The sequence below is a fragment of the Mastacembelus armatus genome, chromosome 17 (genome assembly GCF_900324485.2).
Source record: "Mastacembelus armatus chromosome 17, fMasArm1.2, whole genome shotgun sequence".
NCBI lineage: Eukaryota > Metazoa > Chordata > Actinopteri > Synbranchiformes > Mastacembelidae > Mastacembelus > Mastacembelus armatus.
This window is the reverse complement of record NC_046649.1, coordinates 1,419,266-1,436,338: the sequence shown is the minus strand read 5'-3', so window position 1 is coordinate 1,436,338 and position 17,073 is coordinate 1,419,266. Positions and strand designations below refer to the sequence as shown.

General features: G+C 40.8%; 1 protein-coding gene across 1 annotated transcript in view; it reads left to right on the top strand.

The window, feature by feature from the left end:
• LOC113134100 (uncharacterized) overlaps positions 1–17,073 on the top strand; it is a 67,893-nt gene that overhangs the window by 16,036 nt on the left and 34,784 nt on the right. Inside the window, exon 2 of the mRNA XM_026313337.1 lies at positions 8,767–8,928. Coding sequence (XP_026169122.1) covers positions 8,767–8,928 — 162 coding nt within the window. The remainder of the gene's footprint in view (positions 1–8,766; positions 8,929–17,073) is intronic.

Genomic DNA, 17,073 nt, shown 5'->3' with positions numbered 1-17,073 from the left:
CAGACCAGAGAATCTTATTTCTCATAGTCTGGGAGTCCTTCATGTGTTTTTTGGCAAACTCTATGCAGGCTTTCATGTGTCTTGCACTGAGGAGAGGCTTCCGTCGGGCCACTCTGCCATAAAGCCCTGACTGGTGGAGGGCTGCAGTGATAGTTGACTTTGTGGAACTTTCTCCCATCTCCCTACTGCATCTCTGGAGCTCAGCCACAGTGATCTTTGGGTTCTTCTTTTCCTCTCTCACCAAGGCTCTTCTCCCACGATTGCACAGTGTGGCTAGGCGGCCAGGTCTAGGAAGAGTTCTGGTCGTCCCAAACTTTTTCCATTTGAGGATTATGGAGGCCACTGTGCTCTTAGGAACCTTGAGTGCTGCAGAAATTCTTTTGCAACCTTGGCCAGATCTGTGCCTTGCCACAATTCTGTCTCTGAGCTCCTTGGGCAGTTCCTTCGACCTCATGATTCTCATTTGCGCTGACATGCACTGTGAGCTGTAAGGTCTTATATAGACAGGTGTGTGCCTTTCCTAATCAAGTCCAATCAGTTTAATTAAACACAGCTGGACTCCAATGGAGGAGCAGAACCATCCCAAGAAGGATCAGAAGAAATGGACAGCATGTGAGTTAAATATGAGTGTCACTGCAAAGGGTCTGAATACTTATGACCATGTGATATTTCAGTTTTTCTTTTTTAATAAATTTGCAAAAATTTCTACATTTCTGTTTTTTTCTGTCAAGATGGGTTGCTGAGTGTACATTAATGAGAAATAAAATGAACTTTTTTGATTTTGGCAAATGGCTGCAATGACACAAAGAGTGAAAAATTTAAAGGGGTCTGAATACTTTCCGTGCCCACTGTATTTGTTGTTTATTGTTGCTGCTCTTTTCTCTCTCCTCTATCCACCCACCCCAACCGGTTGAGGCAGGTGGTCGCCCAAACTGAGCCTGTTTCTGCCTGAGGTTTCTTCTGTTAAAGGGAGATTTTCCTCTCCACTGTCAAGTTTTTGCTTGTAATGAATTTGTTGGGTTTCTTTGTAAAGTGCCTTGAGATGATTTCATTGTGAATTGGCACAATGCAAATAAATTGATTTGAATTGAATTGAAAATATAAGACAAGCTCTGATATTACAGGGAACTGCAAGTGAAGATTATTCTTATTATAGTCAACTTTTCTGTTATCTTCTAGAATAAACAGAAACACAAATATTGACATATGAGAAACCATGGATCTCTAGTCTAGTTAGAAAGGACATCAAAGGAATGACATTTATGTCATGATCCGCAGTCTGGACTTCCTGGTTGCTTTTACTTTAGTGGATCATGACGGGAACTGGTTTGGTTGTTTTCAGTTTCTTAATGATTGCTGATTTGTGTCACCTGCGGTCCTTTGCTTAAATAGCAGGGATCATTTGGACACAGATCGCCGGATTGTTTGTTACCATACTCCCGTGAGAATTCACTCTTCTGCTGTTTGTGCTCTGATGTTTTGCTACTGGATTTATTGGAGGAATCTCCAGTTCACGGCAAGTGACTTTTCGTCTTTTTTCTTTTTGTCTGCTGTGTATGCTTCTAGAAGAAGCCGGTTAGCACCCTGCACAACTGGGATTCGGAGGAATCGCCAGTTTGCCCCAGCGCTTTTCTGTTTTCGGTCTAATGGATACGGCTCGGAGGAGCTAGCTACATGTTCCTAGTACTGTTAAGTCCACGAAGAGGATTTAGACTCGACGAGGGGTACGCGTTTTCTCTAGTTCAATTCAATTTAATTCAATTCAATTTTATTTGTATAGCGCCAAATCACAATACAAATCATCTCAAGGCACTTTACAAAAACTAAAACTAAAAACCCAACAATTCCCTTATGAGCAAGCACTTGGCGACAGTGGAGAGGAAAAAACTCCCTTTAACGGAAGAAAAAAACCTCCAGCAGAACCGGGCTCAGTTTGGGCGGCCATCTGCCTCGACCGGTTGGGGTGAGTGGATAGAGCAGAGAGAAAAGAACAGCAACAATAAACAACAAATAGACACTGCAGGTTGGTGGGGCCAGTAACTGCACATCAGCGATAAACAGCTCCAGGACCAGGGACACCTGCAGAAGGTACAGAGAGAGAGAGAGAGAGAGAGAGGGAGGGAGAGAGCACAAACTAGGGGAGAGAGAGAGCACAAGGTTAGTAACATTCAATGGTGGAATATACATGAGGTGGGAGAAGGGGGGGGGGGAGCTCAGTGCACCGATGGTCCTCGGGCAGTCTAGGCCTATAGCAGCATAACTAAGGGATGGTACTATATGCTTTGTCAAAGAGGAAGGTTTTAAGTCTAGCCTTAAAAGTATAGAGAGTGTCTGCCTCCTCAACCCAGGCTGGGAGCTGGTTCCATAGGAGAGGAGCTTGATAACTAAAGGCTCTGCCTCCCATTCTGCTTTTGAGAACTCTGGGAACCACAAGTAGGCCTGCACTCTGAGAGCGAAGTGGTCTATTGGGATAATATGGTACTATGAGGTCTTTAAGGTATGAAGGAGCTTGATTATGAAGGGATTTGTATGTGAGAAGAAGGATTTTAAATTCTATTCTATATTTTACAGGGAGCCAATGAAGAGAAGCCAATATAGGAGAAATATGATCTCTCTTGCTAGTTCCTGTCAGGACTCTGGCTGCGGCATTCTGGATTAATTGGAGGCTTTTTATTAAGATATTAGGACATCCAGATAGTAATGAGTTACAGTAATCTAGCCTTGAGGAAACAAATGCATGGACTAGTTTTTCTGCATCATTTTGAGACAGGATGTTCCTAATTTTGGAAATGTTGCGCAGGTGAAAGAATGCAGTTCTAGAAATTTGTTTTATGTGTGAGTTAAAGGACATGTCCTGGTCAAAAATAACTCCAAGGTTTTTTACAGTAGTGCTGGAGGCCAGGGCTATGCCATCTAGAGTAGCTATAATTTTAGAAAAGTTATTTCTGAGATTTTTAGGCCCAAATATAATGACTTCTGTTTTCTCCGAGTTTAAAAGTAAAAAGTTACTGGTCATCCAGGCCTTTATGTCAGTTAGACAGGCTTGAAGTCTGGTTAACTGGTTTGTGTTAACAGGTTTAATAGATAGATATAACTGAGTGTCATCCGCATAGCAGTGGTAATTAATAGAGTGCTTCCTAATGATATATCCTAAAGGAAGCATGTACAGGGTGAACAGAATCGGTCCTAGCACAGAACCTTGTGGAACTCCATGACTAACCTTTGTTCGTGTGGAAGGTTCATCATGGACATGAACAAACTGGAATCTGTCCGATAAATAGGATTGGAACCACTTTAACGTTGTTCCTCTGATACCAATCACATGCTCCAGTCTCTGTAATAAGATGTTGTGGTCAATGGTGTCGAATGCTGCACTAAGGTCTAGGAGGACAAGTATCGAAACAAGTCCATTATCTGAGGCTAAGAGAAGATCGTTGGTAACTTTCAACAGTGCTGTTTCTGTACTATGATGTGCTCTAAATCCTGATTGGAAATCTTCAAATAGTTCATTCCTGTGTAAGTGGTCTGATAGCTGCTTAGCAACAGCTTTTTCTAGGATTTTAGAAATAAATGGCAGGTTGGAAATTGGTCTATAGTTAGCCAAGACTCCTGGATCAAGACTAGGCTTTTTGAGTAAAGGTTTGATTACTGCAGTCTTAAAGGCCTGTGGTACGTAGCCTGATACTAGAGATAAATTTACCAAGTCCAATAAAGATGAGTTCATTGATGGCAGGGTGCCTTTAAGCAGTCTAGTCGGGATGGGGTCCAAGAGACACGTTGATGATTTCGATGAAGCAACTACTGATGTAAATTCAGAGAGATCTATAGGAGAGAAGCAGTCTAAACATAACTGAGGTCCTACAGATGATTCAAGAGCTACTGTAGTAAAAGATTCATTTATTGCAGGTATAGGAAGCATCTGCTGAATTTTATCTCTAATAGTTGTGATTTTATTTGTAAAGAAACTCATAAATTCATCACTGCTGAGAGCTAAGGGAACACTGGGCTCAACGGAGCTGTGACTTTTTGTCAGCCTGGCTACAGTGCTGAAAAGAAACCTGGGATTGTTCTTATTTTCCTCTATTAGTGATGAATAGTATGCAGTTCTGGCTTTACGGAGAGCTTTTTTATATGTTAGTAGACTGTTTTTCCAGGCTAGAAAAATTTCCTCTAAGTTTGTGGAACGCCACTTCCTTTCCAGCCTTCGTGATGCCTGCTTTAAGGTACGAACATGTAAATTATACCATGGGGCTAGTCTTCTCTGAATCACTAACTTCTTTTTCAGAGGGGCTACAGAATCAAGCGTTTCACGCAGTGAGGTTACAGCGCTGTCAACAACATGATCAATTTGGTAGGGAGTAGGATTAAGGCAGCTGCCCTCCACTATGTTTATACTTGGCATAGATGCAAATAAAGATGGAATCATTTTCTTAAATTTATTAACAGCGTTGTCGGATAAACATCTGCTGTAGTGGAACTTTCTTCCAGACGCTGCATGATCCATCATTTTAAATTCGAAAGTTATTAAAGAATGATCTGACAAAACAGGATTTGGGGGAAAAATTATTAGATGTTCAATTTCGATGCCATAGGTCAGAACAAGATCAAGGGTGTGATTAAAACAGTGGGTGGGTTTATTAACGTTTTGAATGAAACCAATTGAATCTAATATAGAATTAAATGCAATGCTGAGGCTGTTATTTTCAATATCTACATGAATGTTAAAATCTCCCACTATAATGACTTTATCTGATCTAAGCACTAAATCAGACAGGAAGTCAGGGAATTCAGTTAAAAACTCTGAGTAAGGAACAGGTGGACGGTACAAAATGACAAGTAGAACTGGTTTTTGTGTTTTCCAGTTTGTATGTGAGAGACTAAGAGTGACGCTCTCAAATGAGTTATAACTGTTCTGAGGATGAAAGTTTAATAATAAGTTTGACTGGAAGATTGCAGCTAATCCTCCACCTCGACCTGTGCTTCGAGGAACATGATAATTTTTATGACTGAGGGGGGTTGATTCATTCAGACTGACATATTCATCCTGCTGTAACCAGGTTTCAGTAAGATAAAGTAGGTCAATTTGGTGATCAGTTATCAAATCATTTACTAACAGAGATTTAGAAGAAAGGGACCTAATATTTAATAATCCACATTTGACAGTTCTGTTTTTCTGTTCAATAAGAGGAGGGGTCTTAATTTTTATTAAGTTTTTATGAATAACTCCTCTTCTGTTAACTTCTGATTTGTTTGATTTATATGTTCGAGGGGCAGACACAGTCTCTATGTGGTTTGAAGGGGGCGGCGGCTCTAAGGAAACTGCAGAGAAGCGTTTTAGACTGAGTCTCTGCATCCCGGTCCCCACCCTGGATTGTCAGGCTTTAGGTCGGCTAAGAAACTCGGCCAAATTCCTAGAGATGAGAGCTGCACCATTCAAAGTGGGATGGATGCCATCTCTCGCTACCAGACCGGGTTTTCCCCAGAAAGTGGCCCAATTGTCTATGAAGCCCACATCGTTTGCTGGACACCACCTAGACAGCCAGCGACGGAACGACGACATGCGGCTAAACATGTCATCGCTGGTCAGATTGGGGAGGGGTCCAGAGAAAACTACGGAGTCCGACATTAATTTAGCAAAGTTACACACCGACTCAACATTAATTTTAGTGACCTCCGATTGGCGTAATCGGGTGTCATTGCTGCCGACGTGAATAACAATTTTCCCATATTTACGATTAGCCTTAGCCAGCAGCTTCAGATTTGACTCGATGTCGCCCACTCTGGCCCCAGGAATGCATTTGACTATGGTCGCTGGTGTCTCTAGCTTCACGTTCCTGACTATGGAATCGCCAATTATCAGAGTCGGTTTCTCAGCCGGTGTGTCGCTGAGCGGGGAAAATCTATTAGAAACGTGAACAGGCAGGTGATGAGCCGTGGGCTTCTGCTTAGGAGTATGTTTCCTTCGGACTGTCACCCAGGCTAATTCTCCGGGCTGCTCCGGAGCTGCCCTTGGACCGCTAACAGACCCTGAGCTCGGTGGCTCCACACCAGCTAACGGGGCTAGGCTAGCTGGCTTTTGTTCGAAGGTGCGGAGCCGCGCTTCCAAATCAGTGATCCTCGCCTCCAAGGCTAACAGAACCTTACACTTAATACAGGTATCATTATCGCTAAAGGAGGCAGAGGAATAACTAAACATGTGGCACACCGAGCAGGAGAGAGAGAGAGAGGGAGAGGCCATGTTAGCAAGCTAACTAGCTAGCTAAGCTAACCGGTAGGCCAACGAGCGCTAAGTCAGGAAATAGCAACAAACACCGGTCAAAACAGAAAGGTACCCGACCAGCACCGGAATGCAGCAGCCAGTGAACCGTTCAAAGTCTAGCCGGTTCCCAGGTGTGCCAAACCACAGCTAGTCTGCCGCCAGTCTGCAGACGAACCACACAACACACACAACACGACACGCCTGCAAGACAAAAGTGATTCGCTTACCCGGATGTTCAGCTACTCACCTCAGAAAGCGAATAATCTAGTGGATTATTTATCTGACTGTTCATTGACACACAGGAAGCACCTACGGGGATCTCCGCTCCGGTGGAGGTTCAGGTGCGTCAAACTTACGTTTGTTACTGTTTTTTCAATATTAACCTAGTCTCTTGTTTGTTCCCTGTTTTCCGAGTCTTGGGACTACCCCGGCCTCTGACCGACCTCAGAGGGAACAGCACACCGTCAGATATTGCTCTGCGGACCTAAGACGGACAACTCACTTTATCTCCGAGGACCAGCCCGGCGGAACCGGTCCTGGCCACCGGAGAAACCACAACATTCCGACTCTTCCTGGATTGACAGTCCTCTCCATTGGTCTTCAACCAGTCCCACGCTTCATTTACTGTACTCCGTAATAAACTGTGGTTTACTCTGCTTCGGTTTCTGGGTACTTGTGTTTGACGGGGTCGTGATCCATACCAATTTATAAACAAATCATGACAATTTAAGCTTCATTAGTCTGAGAAGAAGGGATATTAATTGTAACACAAACAGCAGGCCATTATCCTAGCATGCTGGTCAGTTCCTAAGCAAATTAAGTTGCCAGTGGTAATATGCCATATGCACTGTTCTTTGATGGGTGCTTAAAAACAGCTTTGTTTTTGTCTTTTCTGGTGTCATAGAAACACAGATGTATTGTTTCTAAGACACAGGACAGGAATGGATTAGGTTTCTTTTACCACTTGAGTGTATTTTAGAGCGAAGCTTGTACAGTGTCTCTGCTTCTTAGCTTGGTCTTAAGATAAATAATGGGGAAGACAGCTGTGCTAAGTTTACTTGTTTACTGCACACACAGATGAAACTGATACTATCAGACGTTGTGATAAAGCCTTATTTTAAGATGATGTTTCATTGGACCTCATTGTTTCATTGGACCTCATCTGGCTCCATGTGTTTGCTCCACTATTTTCATTCAAACAAGTCGATATAAACTACACATTCGAGTTGATCGATAAAATCGGTTTATCACCCAGCCTTAGCATACGAAATAAGCCAGTATAGGTTTTAATTTTGGATTCTTCAAAGTACAGTAAACCCCTGAAATTCGCGGGGGTTACGTTCCTAGAGCTCCCGCAAATTGTGAAAAAATGCGAATTTTGGATGGGGTCAAAAAAAAGCCTATTTTTATAGTTTAAATCCTAAATATGGCCCCAAATATGCTTCTAAAACACTTTAATTTCATTTCAACCCCCAAACTCTTAATACATTATTAGTAAATAAATTAGTAACCTAAATTAGTATATTACATTGTTCTTAATAATTTAGTGTTTAAACTGTTAGGGTTTGGTATTTTTGACTTCCTGTATGGATTCTTATTTTGGTCTCTGGTTTACGGTTTTACCTATGTTAATCATAGGTAGCTATCAGAAAGATAGTTTTCACCTGTGTTTGATTAGGCTTTGTTTCTAGTGTATATATATTTTCTGCTCCCCTTTGTTCCTCGCTAGAGGGTTAATGTTTGTTCATATCTGTTACAATTGTCTATGCGCCAAGTGGTGGAGTATCCTGAATCTGTGTATTGTGTCCTGAGTGAGGAGAAGGTTCTCTGCGGTGCCTGAGCCTGGTGTGTCCAAAAATTAATAAAAAAGACTGTGTCCTGCACGTGGGTCCTGTGCCTCTCCTTCAACCACACACCCCATAACAAAAACGCATTAAAAATTATATATTGCCATGAAAAAAAACATAAAAAATTGCGGAGGATATTTGCGGTTCTATGAAATTGCGGGGGGTTCCGCAAACAATTAGTTAGGTTCCAAGGAAAATCTGTGAACGACTAAGGCCGCAAAGTCTGAACTGCGACTTCGCGGGGGTACACTGTAGTCACCTTTTGCTTTGATGACAGCTTTGCACACTTTTGGCAAACTTTCAGTCAGCCTCATGTCTCAACATGGAATGGTTTTCCAACAATCTTGAAGCAGTTCCCACAGGTGTTGAGTATTTGTTGGCTGTTTTTCCTTCATTCTCCGGTCTAAGACTATCTCAATTGGATGTAGATCAGGTGACTGTGGAGGCCAGGTCATTTGATGCAACACTCCAAAATTATCCTTTTAGAGAGGCAGCTCTTACATTACCTAGATGTGTGTCTGGGGTCGTTGTCCTGTTGGAAAACACCTAATGGTCCCACTAAGTGCATTGGGGATTAGTAAAGTTTAACTTATCTCACCTCAGATAAATTTGTATTATGAATCGTTTTTAAACTCAAATAATGTGTGTCTGTGTCTGTAGGAGCTAGAGAATGCAGTGGTGGTGGAAAACCTGGAGCTTCAAGAGCAGCAATCAGATCACAAGGAGCTGGAGGAGACTCTGGTTAAATTAGAAAAACACAAAGAGATGCTGATACAGCAGATAAAGACAACCCGACAGCTCTGCTATGAAGAGAGCCAAAAGGTAAAGTTTAAATCCTACTGTACAGCTGGTTCTCTCTCACTGTAAACTGCACAATAAAATAGTATGTTAATGTTAAAATAGTATGATAATAAAATAATAAAATATCCACAATATATATATAAATAAACAACCTTTTTCATAGTATTAGCAGTTCAAAGTGTCACATTCTGCCATGGTAGGTAGGCTGCAACTTTCACTGCGACTGTTTGTCGTTTGTACTGTGGCAAGGCATGTGTTACATTAAAATGTCTGAAGCTGGCGCTGACCTTACACTTACATGTACAACACCCTGTGCATGCACAGACCATACTGTAGCCCATACTATAATGAATGCATAAAGAAAAATCCCTGTGGTCAAGGTTTGCTATAAACTGTGATTATTGTGTGCAAATCATGTGTTACTTTAACATTTTGGAAGTTTTTGTTTGACTTCAGGCCCTGTGATGGACTGGTGACCTGTCCAGGGTGTACCCCTGCCTTTCACCAAAAGAGAGCTGAGATAGGCTCCATCTGTTGGAGTGACCCTAAGTAGGAATAAGGGGGTGTGGATAATGAATGAATATTTGACTTCATGAGGACAATCAGCCAACCTTCTTTTTCAATACATTGCTGTGCAACTAAAGTGCAAACATAGATAGGTTATGTAACTGTTGTGGAAAGTTAGGGCCAGGGCTGAGTGAAGCTGTTGAACAAGCCACAAGCCGCCACATATACTTTTTCTCTTTTCTCATCTCCCATTGTTTGAAATCAAACTCTCCAGTCAACAAAGTCTGAGCCAAAAGTTTTTATTATGCACTTGCAACAGTAACACACAAACCTGAGTAATTCCCCAGGTACTACTAGCTATCGTTCATTGTTCTGAATCTTATATACCATGACCTCAATGACCTTGTACAGCATGAAAATCTCTTATCGCAGACATACTATTCACTCTATGGTGTCATCAAATACATTCCCTTATGGCCTTTTCTTAGGTCCATCTTATGGTAAAAGAATTATTTGGCTACTTGATGTAGTAATAGAAATTAAGGTTAAAGTGAGGTTTTGGCACCAATATGAAAGCTGACTATGCACCAGCTGCAAAGCCTTGCTCAGCCCACTGGAAGCTGCAGTGTGTTCTTGACAGCTCTTTTCCCATTCATGCATATTGGGTGAAATTTAAACAAACCAAAATAACATAACATATGTTGAAATATATATCAAATTAAAAATACTTTGAAATATGCATAAGGTTACATATTAAATACATATATTTAAAACTTGCATTTTGACCAATATCACAAAAAATGTATTTGACTATATTCTGATATAACCTACTTTTTGAATAAATTCAATTTAATTCAATTCAATTCAATTTTATTTGTATAGTGCCAAATCACAATACAATCATCTCAAGACACTTAACAACAGACAAAAAAAACCCAAAAATAACTTGTGAGCAAGCACTTGGCAACAGTGGAGGGGGTGATTAATAAATATCCCTGCCTTTCCCCACAGTAATGTCTAGTGTCTAGTATGATAGGGAAGTTTGGCTGAGGTGAGTAACACTGCTTTCATGCAGGAGATCGGATTTCAATTCCTTTTGAAGCTGTACTCTGAGATGTAGATAGGAGTTACTTTTAATTTTCACTCTGAGACTCTGCAGATAATAAATCTTTAAGTAAATAAAATTTAAACTATAGTCAGAAAAATTACTTTTGTGCTAGAGGATAAGATATTTTGGTAGTTTGTACATGTATACACAGCAAGATCAACAGTATTCAATTAACATTAAAATGTATTTTTATATATACTGATCAGTGAAAACATATAAACACAGATACAGTGGGTACGGAAAGTATTCAGACCCCTTTAAATTTTTCACTCTTTGTGTCATTGCAGCCATTTGCCAAAATCAAAAAAGTTCATTTTATTTCTCATTAATGTACACTCAGCACCCCATCTTGACAGAAAAAAACAGAAATGTAGAAATTCTTGCAAATTTATTAAAAAAGAAAAACTGAAATATCACATGGTCATAAGTATTCAGACCCTTAGCAGTGACACTCATATTTAACTCACATGCTGTCCATTTCTTCTGATCCTCCTTGAGATGGTTCTGCTCCTTCATTGGAGTCCAGCATTAAACTGATTGGACTTGATTAGGAAAGGCACACACCTGTCTATATAAGACCTTACAGCTCACAGTGCATGTCAGAGCAAATGAGAGTCATGAGGTCGAAGGAACTGCCCAAGGAGCTCAGAGACAGAACTGTGGCAAGGCACAGATTTGGCCAAGGTTACAAAAGAATTTCTGCAGCACTCAAGGTTCCTAAGAGCACAGTGGCCTACATAATCCTCAAATGGAAAAAGTTTGGGACGACCAGAACTCTTCCTAGACCTGGCCGTCCAGCCAAACTGAGCAATCGTGGGAGAAGAGCCTTGGTGAGAGAGGTAAAGAAGAACCCAAAGATCACTGTGGCTGAGCTCCAGAGATGCAGTAGGGAGATGGGAGAAAGTTCCACAAAGTCAACTATCACTGCAGGCGCTTTATGGCAGAGTAGCCCGACGGAAGCCTCTCCTCAGTGCATGAAAGCCCGCATAGAGTTTGCCAAAAAACACATGAAGGACTCCCAGACTATGAGAAATAAGATGCTCTGGTCTGATGAGACCAAGATTGAACTTTTTGGCGTTAATTCTAAGCGGTATGTGTGGAGAAAACCAGGCACTGCTCATCACCTGCCCAATGCAATCCCTACAGTGAAACATGGTGGTGGGAGCATCATTTTATGGGGGTGTTTTTCAGCTGCAGGGACAGGACGACTGGTTGCAATTGAAGGAAAGATGAATGCGGCCAAGTACAGAGATATCCTGGAAGAAAACCTCTTCCAGAGTGCTCAGGACCTCAGACTTGGCTGAAGGTTCACCTTTCAACAGGACAGTGAACCTAAGCACACAGCTAAAATAACAAAGGAGTGGCTTTGGAACAACTCTGTGACCGTTCTTGACTGGCCCAGCCAGAGCCCTGACCTAAACCCAATTGAGCATCTCTGGAGAGACCTGAAAATGGCTGTCCACCAACGTTCACCATCCGACCTGACAGAACTGGAGAGGATCTGCAAGGAAGAATGGCAGAGGATCCCCAAATCCAGGTGTGAAAAACTTGATGCATCATTCCCAAGAAGACTCATGGCTGTACTAGCTCAAAAGGGTGCTTCTACTCAATACTGAGCACAGGGTCTGAATACTTATGACCATGTGATATTTCAGTTTTTCTTTTTTAATAAATTTGCAAAAATTTCTACATTTCTGTTTTTTTTCTGTCAAGATGGGGTGCTGAGTGTACATTAATGAGAAATAAAAATGAACTTTTTTGATTTTGGCAAATGGCTGCAATGACACAAAGAGTGAAAAATTTAAAGGGGTCTTAATACTTTCCGTACCCACTGTATATAGTAGATGTCAATATCATAAATGAGTACTCACGGATTTTTGAAGCACATACGTTTTTTTCCATATCAGAGCGTAACATTACTACCCAGGATGTGTACCTGCATCTACTACCATAAAAATATTTTATGCATCTTCATGTGCAGCACCAGATTCCACCCCTCCTCAGACAATGCAAAATGCTGCTTTGAAGGCTAATAATGCCATTGAGAGTAATTTTCACTTGATTAACAGTTGAGGACAATCAACCACCCCTTTCCTAAAACACTCCTAGCAAACTAAACTGCAAACATAGATATGTTTTGTAACAAATGTATTTCATTGTTTGATTATATTAAAAAAAAAGTTGGCTGGAAACATTTTACTGACATACCAATGCATTGAAGATTCTATTTGTATCTGCATAAACCATGCAGCAAAATCAGCATTGTTTTTTTTTTTAACCTTTTATTTAAGGCAGCATGGTGCCTTAGTGGTTGGTACTGTTGCCTCACAGCAAAAAGGTTCCTGGTTCGAAACCCAGCAGGGGCTATCCTGTGCTTGCATGGGTTTACTCCAGGTACTCCAATTTCCTCCCACAGCCCAAAAACATGTATGTCAGGTTGAGTGGGTGGTCATCACATTGGGCGATTGCCCTCCAGCATGCTCCCTGTCAGCCCTGTTTGACTTCTTGACTGCAGTACTCAATACAGAGTGGACAAGCACACAGAGTTAAAAACCTCTTGTCAAAGGCAGGGCAGAAACAATTATCGAAGGTTGAAACAATGCTGAGCTATTGATAGTTCTTAAAGTGTTTGTGGAAGTAGAGGGAGGATGACCAATAGAGGACCCAAGACTTACTATCAAAACTATCAGAGTGCTAGAAAACATCACCTTTTCTCCTTAACCATGGACCATTGTTCTTAAATTGGGTCTGAACACTTTCTGAAGCAACTGTATATAGCATTAACATATATCATTTTTTAACTAGAATGGCATAATCATAATTAATAGGATGACTTTTTATTTTTTTGTAAATGCCTGGAGATGATTATATTGTGATTTGGCACTATACAAACTGAATTGAATTGAATTGAACTTCTGTGGGGCAGCATGGTGGCTGAGTGGTTAGCACTATTGCCTCACAGGAAGAAGGTCCTGGGTTCACAACCTGGCCTTTTTGTGTGGAGTTTGCATGTTCTAGACGCAAGCACCCACGTGCTTGCGTGGGTTTACTCCGGGTACTCCGGTTTCCTCCCACAGTCCAAAAACATGTATGTCAGGTTGAGTGGTGATTCTAAATTGCCCATAGGAGTGAGTGTGAGTGTGTGAGGTTGTTTGTCTCTATGTGGCCCTGTGATGAGCTGGTGACCTGTCCAGAGTGTACCCCTGCCTTTCACCCAAAGAGAGCTCGGATAGGCTCCAGCAGACCCCTGTGACGCTAAATAGGAATAAGCAAGATGGATAGTTTGTAAGTAAACAAATTTTATTTAACTTGTTTATTTATAACAAAACAAAACACACACGCATAAAAACTTCTCAGTTAAAGCTGGTGTACAAAAATACAATTTTTCTAAGACACAATTGTTCATAGGTCATCTTTTCCATCACATAGATATTATTCACAATGTTCTTCCATTGTTTGGGACGTGGTGGTTCTGGGCTATACCAGTTTTTTGTAATTCATTCTTTTTACAGGCTATTGATGATATTTTACAGAGATACCAGTCTTTCTTTTTAACCACATTCTCCTTAAGATGAAAAAACAAAAAACAAAACTTCAGCTGTGTTGGGTATTTCATATCCAAATATCCAAACAAAGTTGTTCCCAAAATGTCTTTATCTTCGGACAGGACCAAAATATGTGGGAGTGATTGGTTCCCAAGTTTCCACACTACCTCCAACATCGTTTATTAATTAACTTATGATTTGTGGTGTAATAAAAATGAGTCAAATAGCCAAATATTCTCCAGTTTTTCCAATTCGTAGATGAATGCTGTGAGTTTAACATTGAGCGCCAATCCTCTTGCTCAGTTTCTATGTTAAGCTCTCTTTCCCATTTTGTTTTAATATATTCAGTATCTGTTTTCTTTTTCATTTTCTTAACCTTTGATCTAGTTTAGAAATGATTTTTGTAGTTTTCTTCTTATAGGCTACAGTAGGAATGTCAATTAATGTATTGCCTTCCACTGATATTACCGGTTTTATCTATTGGCTATAGTAATCCCTTATTTTTAGGTACTTGTAAAAATCTCCTTGTCCCAATCCAAATTCTGTTTGTGTGTTCAAGAAGCTTTTAAATGGGCCCTTATGAGTGAGTGTACATACTGCAGTGATTCCCTTATTCCTCCAATATCTAAATCCTGTATCACTAATTCCTGGTATAAAATTGCAATCAAGGGCCACCTTATTATCAGTTTCCCTCACAACCTTACAAGTTTACTCTATATGTATAATAAGTCTAATGATGTTATTATTATTTTCTTGAACACTTTTACTTCCTATTTCTCCTAATTAATTATTTTAGTCTTCCATTTTATTGCATATTGCCTGATTTTTTGAGAAGGGTAGTAATTTATAGTGAGTACTTGTGTCTTTGCTGTGTTTAGTTTATGTTAGGTTCAAAATAATTTCTTTTTCATTGAATGAGCTAGAAGAAAACTGACAGAGAGGATGAGGTAAAATTCTTTATTTAAAACAAGTGCAAGATTCAGTTCAATTTTATTTGTATAGCGCCAAATCACAATACATCATCTCAAGGCACTTTGCAAAAACTAAGAACCCAACAAATCCCTTATGAGCAAGCACTTGGCGACAGTGGAGAGGAAAAACTCCCTTTAACGGAAGAAAAAACCTCCGGCAGAACCGGGCTCAGTTTGGGCGGCCTTCTGCCTTGACCAGTTGGGGTGAGTGGATAGAGTAGAGAGAAAAGAACAGCAACAATAAACAACAAATAGACACTGCAGGTTGGTGGGGCCAGTAACTGCACATCAGCGATATACTGCTCCAGGACTGGGGACACCTGCAGAAGGTACAGAGAGAGAACAGAGAGAGAGGGAGAGAGCACAAACTACGGGAGAGAGAAAGATTAGTGATATTCAGTGGTGGAATGTGAGGGGGAGGAAGAGAGGGGAAGGGAGGGTTAGGGTAGGGGAGCTCAGTGCACCAATGGTCCTCGGCCTATAGCAGCATAACTTTGGGATGGTTTGGGGTTACCTGAGCCAGCCCTAACTATACACTTTGTCAAAGAGGAAGGTTTTAAGTCTAGCCTTAAAAGTACAGAGTGTCTGCCTCCTGAACCCAGACTGGGAGTTGATTCCACAGGAGAGGAGCTTGATAGCTAAAGACTCACCCATTCTACTTTTGGTAACTCTGGCAACCACAAGTTGACCTGCACTCTGAGAGAGAAGTGCTCTATTGGGATAATATGGTACTATGAGGTCTTTAAAGGTATGAAGGAGCTTGATCATGAAGGAATTTGTATGTGAGAAGAAGGATTTTAAATTCTATTCTGGATTTTACAGGCAGAGATGAAGTGTAGCTCATTCAGGAGAAATATGATCTCTCTTGCTAGTCCCTGTCAGGACACTGGCTGCAGCATTCTGGATTAACTGGACGCTTTATATGGAGTTACTGGGACATCCAGATAGTAATGAGTTACAATAATCTAGCCTTGAGGTAACAAATGCATGGAGTAGTTTTTCTGCATCATTTTGAGACAGGATGTTCCTAATTTTGGCAATGTTGCGCAGGTGAAAGAAGGCAGTTCTAGAGATTTGTTTTATGTGTGAATTAAAGGACATGTCCTGGTCAAAAATAACTCCAAGGTTTTTCACAGTAGTGCTGGAGGCCAGGGCTATGCCATCTAAAGTAGCTATAATTTTATAAAAGTTATTTCTGAGATTTTTATGCCCAAATACAGTAACTTCTGTTTTCTCTGAATTTAAAAATAGAAAGTTACTGGTCATCCAGGCCTTTATGTCAGTTAGACACGCTTGAAGTCTGATTAACTGCTTTGTGTTATCAGGTTTCATAGATAGATAGATACAGCTGAGTATAACACTGCATAACAGTGGTAATTAATAATTAATAGAGTGCTTCCTAATGACATAGCCTAAAGGAAGCATGTACAAGGTGAACAGAATCGGCCCTAGCACAGAACCTTGTGGCTCTCCATAACTAACATTTGTGCACATGGAAGGTTCATCATGGACATGAACAAACTGGAATCTGTCCGATAAATAGGATTGGAACCATTTTAATGCTGTTCCTCCTGATACCAGTCACATGCTCCAGCCTCTATAATAACATGCTGTGGTCAATAGTGTGGAATGAAGCACTAAGGTCAAGGAGGACAAGTATAGAAACAGGTCCATTATCTGAGGCTAAGAGAAGATCGTTGGTGACTTTTAACAGTGCTGTTTCTGTACAATGATATGCTCTAAATCCTGATTGAAAGTCTTCAAATAGGTCATTCCTGTGTCAGTGCTGCTTAGCAACAGCTTTTTCAAGGCTTTTAGAAATAAATGGTAGGTTGGATATTGGTCTATTATTAGCCATGACTCCTGGATCAAGACTAGGCTTTTTGAGTAAGGGTTTGATTACTGCAGTCTTCAAAGCCTGTGGTACGTAGCCTGATACTAGAGATACATTTACCAAGTCTAATAAAGATGAGCTAAGTAATGACAGGGTGGTTTTGAGCAGTCTAGTCGGGATGGGGTCTAAGACACATGTTGA